Raw genomic sequence first — 8682 nt, 5'->3', positions numbered from 1 at the left:
GCTGGCAACCTTGTCTATACCACCCCTAGAAGTCCACAGCAATCTGTGGTTTGCTCAAATGATGGTTTTAGGTAATTAATATAAACAGAAAGGTAGTCTGCAAAAAACAGAGACTTAGTAACATCAGTAACTACACTGGAAAAAGCTACCATTCAAATGGGGATGCATAAATACAAAGCAGAACTAGATAGCAACTGAAAAATGTAATCAGTCATTTTATAGTTATTTCAAAGTTACAATATGAATCGAAGGACCATACAGGAGCAGGAGTTATAGTTAAGTTGACATTTCTAATTCATATGACATCTTCCCACTCAAATAAAATTTTATTTGAAATCAGAAATGGAAAAATAGAGACTGAAAGTGAAGTTGCGCTGAAAATACATAGCTATGTGTTGTCGAAGGCTTTCATAGCCGGGATCACAGGGTTGTTGTATGTCTTTCGGGCTGTGTGGCCATGTTCCAGAAGTATTCTCTGGAATACTTCTGGAACATGACCACACAGCCCGAAAGACATACAACAACCCCATACATAGCTATCTTAGGATAAGGCAGAAGAAAGGCTGAGGCATAGGATTCCTCAAAATATTAATGAAGTTTAGGTCATGTTACTCCCTGCCTTGCCTATAAAAATGTTTTAGGTTGCTACTGACATAAAGAGTTTTTCATCGTCTTTCTTTAAACTCCAAGAGACAGATAAGGAGTCATATTTTATTCAAACAATATCCATATGAACCTTCCAAGCTACTTCATTTCACCATGTGAGATGTCACAATTTAATGTTCCTTCATTAAAGTGAGATGTGAAAGGTTTCTGAGAGTAGTCCATATTCCAGTATGCATTTTAAATTTCTTAGCCACTCCACTTTTTCGGAATATATTCAAACACAGCACATATGCATATAGCAGGCCTGTACAGTAAAAGCGATAACAACACAGTGTTTACAAGAGTCTTTGGTTATGCTTCCTCAGAGACTGAGGAGAAAGATGTACATCTTTTAGTAGGTACATATATAATATTTGCACCTTGTCAACACAATTTTGTCTGCTCTACTGCATTCACTGTTACTTGAAACCATCTTCAGTAAACACAATCAAGCGCTTCTTCAACTTCTCTGTCCCAATCCTCCTGATTCATTGGAATAATGTCTGACAGAAGAATGTTATAGATGGAGAATAGGAAGCTATGTTTGAATGTGGTAAAACCACCTCATGGAGGCTCAAATTTAGAGAAGACATTTTCAGCGGCAAAGAATCAAATCAATATTCTTGAATGATCAGTTAGGGTCCATTAGGAATTCCCAAACATACCAAGCACCGCTGTGCCATCTCTTCTTGGCATTCTTGACATCGGATTCAGGTACCAATCTATCCTTAGAAAACCATAAAGGACCACCATACGTTCACAGCCTTCCACACTTTTATGAGGTCATTTTCACCAGATCAGTATGGAATGGTAACAAAGGCTAAAGAAAAGGACTCATATAAGAAAAGTACAGTCTCTTGAAAAAATGTGCAAGATGCCAAATATTGGAAATTTTAGATATCTGAACCAAGTTCAGCACACTGCTTGTCTGATATGTGGTTTGCTAATGATTCTATGATGTCAAGTAGGAGAGGTTGACTGAGGGCTCGAAGATTTGGCAACTTGGAGACCTTTTGGGGGGAGGAGAAAAAACACATTAGTTATTTCTGTAAATCCAGTCATGCTTGAAACATGCAGCCATCAAATTCACATATATTACATTTGCCATTATATTTTAATGACACCGCTGCAATGTTTGCAAGGAGAAAAATTCAGATTAGATGTAATCAATTAACTGTACTAAAATCCATCGTGGAGCCTTTCAATGCTGCATGCAAATCCATGCTGCTCTGTCCTTTGTCCCTCCTCCTGCCCCTATGGAAAAACGCCTCTGAGGGGTTTTAAGTCTTCCAGAAAAAATCTGAAGGGTTTATGGAAGAGGGACAACTGCTGTTTCTCTCAGTTTTGTTGATAGAATTCCTTTTGGTTACAGCAGAATACAACTGGATCCTTGCCAATAAGCCTTGAATATTTTCTTTCCAGATCCAAAGATTTATCAAAATCGAGATTTTATTTTTCACTTAAATAAAACTAACTGATCTAATCTGAAGATATAAACCTAACATACCGATATGTGTTTCATTTGTCATAACACAAGGAACTTCAACCCTGAAAAACACCTTTTGTGGCTAAAACTTCCTGTCTCCTGGTTCTCACCTTTCTCAAATTAAGCATAAATGTGGTTTTGGTAAACCATTTTGTGAGAGACTTCTAAAGCCAGTAGAAAAAGATGTTTAAAATTACAGCTATTAAAAGACAGAATTTTAAAACACCAGCACTGGTTTTAACACTTTATAGCAGAGAAAAACAGCAGACAACTGATGGCTAGGATTGTAGAGAAAGAAAATTTTCAATGAGCTGATCGCTGACAAATTGATTCTTGCTGACATGACACACGTACACAACCCATAAAGTGCATGTTGTCAGATTATTTCTTAAATTGGTCCCATTATGTTAATTCATTTATTTTTTAAAGAAAAATAATGATAAAAGAAAACTTTTAAATGTTCTTGGTGACGCATTGATAAAATCAGTTAGTACAAGGTGTATTTGCAACCACTGTTGATGGACTGAACACAGCAAAGTTAATTCAGTCTCACTATGGTTGCATGTTATGTATTTCTTCACACTTGTCAGACTCACAAAATTCCACTATGTCATATCATAACTGCCTGTTTTGAGAGCATATTACTATAAAATCCATATGTGAAAAAGAGGTTGGCTTGGACAAATCAGATCTTTTTTGGAATTTCATAGAACACTGTTGATCCTGACCAACAATGTACATGTTTTATGATTTCACGAAAACGTTAGCAAAATTTCCAAAACATATACTCCCTTTTTATAATTAGCTGAAAGTTCTAATTAAATACATTGCTAGAAAAAACATTATCTCCTATGTGAGCAATACTGAAAACATCAACAAAAAGAACAGTAGACAGTTAAAGACAGATAACAGAAGGGGCTCTGAAGAAACTGTCCAAAAGTTATCCACAAATTTATACCATGTGTGTTATCTATATATTTGTCAGTATATAAAGCAGATAATGAAAGTACAGCAAGGAGGAACAAGAATGAAATGTGAGACTACCTTACGCTGTTTTCAACCATGGCAGAGAAAGGGGACAGCAGATGCCCAGAACCCCAGAAAACATCCAACCAACCTTGGTGAACTGGTGAACAATGATATGCAGGCAGTGTCTCTTCATATCCAGAGCCTGAGTCTTGTCAGCTGCCTCTAAAATCTTAAACAAAACATTTTAAGATGTGTATGATTATTTTCTGGAAAAAAAGTAAATCTGAATATTTAACAGTCTTTTTTTTCAACTGGGACAGCAATCTCCATGGAGCTGAGTACTAACTGTGCACCTTCTATTGCATTAATTTTACAAGATTGTATTGTATTTTCTATATGTTTAAATCTACAAAGAATCTATCTTCCATTTTAAATACACTGTATGGTATTACAAGGATTAGCTTAGAACTTCCATAAGTCTAGAAAACTGAACATGTCCAAGTTCTTCCTTTGAACTTGAAGGAGCAAGACTGATATTGACTAGTCCATGTAAGTCTGAGTCTTGTTGTGATGTTTTCTTATGAGCTAAATCATAGTTTGGTATTACATCTGAACTGGAACAACGTGACAAATACTGAGATCATAATATCACATGGATACACTAAACTGTTATGCTAAGCCTATTCTTGATTCTTCACTCAGTAATAAATTTGAAACTGTCACCATTTTAAATTATTGAAGGTCTTCCCTGCTGGCACATGTGAAGCTTTTACATTCACATATGAACACTATGTTACTACCTATGTATTCTACATGGTATACTGCAAACTGTTCTACACATAAGTGTCCTGCTTTCTTGTATAAGGAACCGTAAAAGTGAAAGGGGTTGGGTAGGGGAAACAGCCAAAGCTGTATGACTAGTTCAGTGAGAGTTTTTCCACTCAAATTAATAGGCATTTTACTGCTTTAGAAAATGGTTAGAAGATGTGTAATCTTTGACGTTTTAAACTATAACTCCCATGGTCCTGGCCACAGCTGATGATTACAGTTCTAGTCCAGTAACATCTTGCATGGCCACTCATTCACTATCCCCAATTCAGAACAAGCCATAAATAATGTCACAGGAGTGCAGAAGTTTGTGTTTAGGAAATACTGCATTTAATTTTCAGTATGCTATGGCAATGAAATTTATCTTGAGAATATGAATATATCATGCAAAATGTATGGCCTTTTAAATGAATTATTTCCAACAGAAAGAAATATGCTGAGGATAAACTCCAATTAGTTGCAAATTGATCTGATGGCATTTATTACCTGGAGCACATTTTCCACCGTAACATTCATTTCCAGATTCTGCTTACAATATGCTTGGAGTCGGTTATTGTAGAATCCATAATAATAAGGGGCAGCAAAGAGATAGCTAAAAAAACCAGTTAAAGAGAATTCATGATTCGAGTTGTAAGGAACAAAGGAACCATAAACCTAAATAGAATGGCAATAAGGACAAACAGGGATTTGACCTCTGTCTGCGTTCTCGAATGTGTTATTGTTGTAATTGCAGCTGGCTGCCTCCTTGAAAATTGTCTTTGGCTTTGGGCCATGCATAGCGCTGCCACTTAAACTATGCTACATATGCAGCAGCTGTTACCCAATTTCCCGTGAACTCAAACATTCTGGAAAGAGAGAGTGTAAGCAGAAAAAAAGGCACAAAACTGGTGCCCTTGGAGAAGATCATTGACAACTTTTGATTCGTGGACTTCGAGGCTAAAGAGCTGGGGCTTTCTGATTAGCAGAAATGATCTCATTTGCCAACTCCCATCAGTTCCTTTTGTATGCTTCAGAAAAATGAACTTGGCTGCAGTCCTCACAATAGCAGAAGGTGGGTAAATGGGTGGGACAGATTTTGCCTGCAACAAAGTAGTGTCATGAGCTATCCCAGTTGTAACTTGAGTGGGCAATTACAAACCTTTCACTTATAGTCACAAGAGCAAACAGATGTTTTTGATGAGGAGAAAATTACTATAGTTCGCTACTATAGTTTTACTACTTTGGGGATATGGCTACAGGCAATATCATGAGCACCTGCATTCTTCTACACTAGTATTCCTTAATAGGGTGAGTGTAAGGAGAATCGATGGTTTGGATTTAGGCGTATCCCAATATTTGGAGGAGTTTCTTTCATTTGCAAAGTTTGCAACTGATGCTACACACATACACACCTGCCCTATTTTTTTAAAAACCTGAAGACACAACTAAAGCAGGCATCCAACAAAGCTTCAGTTTGAAATATGTGGTAGAAAGGAACTTCACCTGAGCTGTTGGACTAATGGGTTTAACCCATAATCTCTATTATGCTAACTAGTTATGCTTTCTTCTTGAACACATAGAGATAGCTAGCTCTTTCTTTGAAATCCTATTATAGTCTTTCAGTCTCATTAAAGCTTCACTCTAGATGCAAAATATATTTACCACTGGCTTGCCTAGATACAATTTTGTATGCTTCAGAAAAAGAAAAAGAAATCCAATGTCTCAAATCAGATAAAGGATACAGGGAGTCTTCAGGAGGCATGTTCACTTCACCATAATAAATATATCTTAGCATAGATTCAAATGCTTGCTTGCTTGGAACCATTTCACCAATGGAAATATTAACCTGTCCATCTTCTGGCATGAAAGAACGAAACATGGCTTCAAAATAACTGGAAAAAAATGCAAACATGGGTTTATTTGGAAGACAGTTCTTAAGAGTTATCATCAATGGCTGCCTTTCAAACTGGAAGGAAGTCTCAAATGGAGTACCTTGGGGTTCTGTCGTAGAGCCATTACACAATCAACACTTTTTACCAATTAGATGATGGGGTGGATGGATCAAGTTTGTCAAGTTTGCAGATGACACAAAAACTGAGAGTGGTGGATAACACACTGAGAGATAGGAACAGAAATCAAAAGGATATAGATAAACTAAAAAACTGGGCAGAAATCAATAAAATTAAATTAGAGACCAAAATTCAACACTGAGGTCACAAAATGCAAATGCAAAGTTATAGGGTGTGGGATGCCCAACTTAGCAGTATTACATCTGAAAAGGGCCTAAGAGTTATTGCTGATCATAACTGAACATGAGCCAGTACAGCGATACCATAGCAATAAAGGCAAATGTTATTTTAGACTGCATTAACAGAAGCATCATTTCAAAGTCAAGGGAAAGTAATAATGCCACTATCTTCTGCACTGGCCAGGCTCATTTGGAGTAGTTTGTTTCTTTTGGATACCTCATTTTGAGAGGGATATGGACAAGTTGGAGCAGGTTTAGAGAAGGATTATAAGCATGGTAAGAAGTATGGGAAACAAAACGTATGAGGAAAGCTTGAAGGAGCTGGTCATGTACAGCTTGGTGAAGAGAAGACTGTGTGTGATATTATTGTGCTCTTTAAATACCTCAGGGGCTGTCACAGAGGGGAGGAGGTAAGACTGTTCTCTGCTGCTCCAGAGGTAGGACCAGGTCAAATGGTTGTAAGTTACATGAAAATAGATTTTGATTAAACATAAGAAGGCACTTCTTGACAGGAAAAGCAGTTCAGCAAAGGAACAACTGTCTAGAGAGGTGTGGGGTCTCCTTCTCTGGAGATCTTCAAAGAGAGGTTGGACACCTATCTGCTGGGGATATTTTAGCTGAATTGAGCAGGGGTTGGGTTCAATGGTCTATGAAGTCCCTTTGAATTCTATGATTACATGAAAGACAAAATAGGTTGTTATATGAACACATGATGTGTTTGTTAAATTTAACATTGGAGCCCCGGTAGTGCAATGGGTTAAAGCCTTGTGCCGGCAGGATTGCTGACTTGAAGGTTGGGTTGCTGACTTGAAGGTTACTAGTTCAAATCCGGGAAGACTGTGGATGATCTCCCTCTGTCAGCTCCAGCTGCCCATGTGGGGACATGAGAAAAGCCTCCCACAAAGATGGTAAAACATCAAAACATCTGGGCATTCCCTGGGCAACGTCCTTGCAGACGGCCAATTCTCTCACACCAGAACTGCCCTGCAGTTTCTCAAGTAGCTCCTGACACACACACACACACACAAAAAACCTTGGAATTTTAGCTATACAGGAGCACAGACCTTGAAAGAATAAAACTTCCACATCAAGATTCAAGGGAGAATCTGTAAACAGTGGAAGGAATAATGATTTAGATATTCATTTCTACAACGGATAAGAAAAACGAGGTAGCAAGGAAGAAACATATATGCCTGGGGGGCACTTCTGATCTTACAGAGCCAACAAATAAAAGAGAAAATAATATTCTATCATCCAGAAGGGCATTCTCTGTATTAGTGGACAACATATTTGAGTGGACGTACCTGGAACGGGCTGCAAGAATAGCTTTATGAGCAGGTCTTGGGTGACCATCTAAGAGTAGAATAATATCACAAAATTCTAATCCAGCGCCTTCCAGATAAGCTTTCATATCCTGAACCAAGGAGGTTCCTAAAGAAGAAATATAGGGAGCAAGAGTAACAAATACTGGCGCAGATAGTAAGAAACTTAAGAATTTAACTTTAATTAATGGCTGGGAACACCTACAGGAATATGGCTGAGTAAGCTCGGTCAACCACAGTCAAATCAGATCATTTGAGTAATGACAAACAAAAGAGCTACTTGTAATTCTTAAGACTAGAACATTATTTGCATGATAAATCATTTGAGGTCAAATGTATCCTAACATGTTGCTTATCAGCTAATTGCCATTAAGCATATTACCCATATTTACTCAAACCTCAATTTTCAAAACCCTGAAACCAAAAGGTATTTGCTGGCAAATGTAATGCTCAGTGACTTAAAAAGTGCACTCTTTGTAATTTGTTCCAAAAAGGTGTGCATTACAGTTGCTGTGTGCTTAGAATTCCTTCTTTAAAAATAAAAAAGGGTTGGATAACCAAATCTTCCAGCAATGGAAAAAAGTAACACCAGAGAACCAGGTAACCCTTGATGGAAAGATGGGAAGGAAAGGAAGACATGGGGAAATTGGAAAGAAGATGGAAGGAAAAGAAAAAAAGGATGAGAAGGAAAAAGGAGGTGGATGAAGGATACAAAGAAGGTAAGAAAAGAGGAAGGAAGAAAAGGAAAGGAAGAAGGGAGGGAGGGAGGAAAAGATGGGAAGAAAGAAAAGGAAGGAAGAGAGAAAGAGAGAAGGAAGGAAAAGAAGAAAGGAAGAAAAGAGGAAGGAAGAAAAGGCCAAGAAGGAAAAAAGAAAAAGGATGAGAAGGAAGAAAGAAGATGGAAGATAGAAAGGTAAGAAAAGAGGAAGGAAGGGAGGGAGGGAGGGAGGGAAAGGAAAGAGGGAGGGAAAGAAGGAAGGAAAGAAGGAGAAGATGGGAAGAAAGAAAATGAAGAAAGAGAAAAGAGAGAAGGAAGGAAAAGAAGAAAGGAAGAAAAAAGGATGAGAGAGGAAAAGAAAAAATGATAAGGAAGGAAGGAGAAGATGGATGGAAGATAGAAGGTAAGAAAAGAGGATGGAAGGAAAGGAAAGGAAAGGAAAGGAAAAGAGGAAGGAGAAGATGGCAAGAAAGAAAAGAAAGAAGAG

General features: G+C 37.7%; 1 protein-coding gene across 3 annotated transcripts in view; it reads right to left on the bottom strand.

Annotated features, from left to right (window-relative positions):
- Positions 1 to 195: 195 nt before the first annotated feature.
- The window catches only part of lztr1 (leucine zipper like post translational regulator 1), a 29541-nt gene continuing 21054 nt past the window's right edge, over positions 196 to 8682 (bottom strand). Inside the window, exons 16-20 of one of the 3 annotated variants that reach the window (XM_003220529.4) lie at positions 7460 to 7586; positions 5650 to 5799; positions 4415 to 4520; positions 3249 to 3329; positions 196 to 1655 (exon numbers count right to left, since the gene is read on the bottom strand). In XM_003220529.4, the coding sequence (XP_003220577.1) occupies positions 1539 to 1655; positions 3249 to 3329; positions 4415 to 4520; positions 5650 to 5799; positions 7460 to 7586 (581 nt within the window). In that variant the 3' untranslated portion in view covers positions 196 to 1538. Of the gene's footprint in view, positions 1656 to 3175; positions 3330 to 4414; positions 4521 to 5649; positions 5800 to 5899; positions 6023 to 7459; positions 7587 to 8682 lie in introns of those variants that run through there. The other 2 variants (XM_008109935.3, XM_008109936.3) reach the window with 2 other exon arrangements.

The sequence above is a fragment of the Anolis carolinensis genome, chromosome 4 (assembly GCF_035594765.1).
Source record: "Anolis carolinensis isolate JA03-04 chromosome 4, rAnoCar3.1.pri, whole genome shotgun sequence".
NCBI classification, from domain to species: domain Eukaryota; kingdom Metazoa; phylum Chordata; class Lepidosauria; order Squamata; family Dactyloidae; genus Anolis; species Anolis carolinensis.
This window is presented reverse-complemented; position numbering and strand designations above follow the sequence as displayed.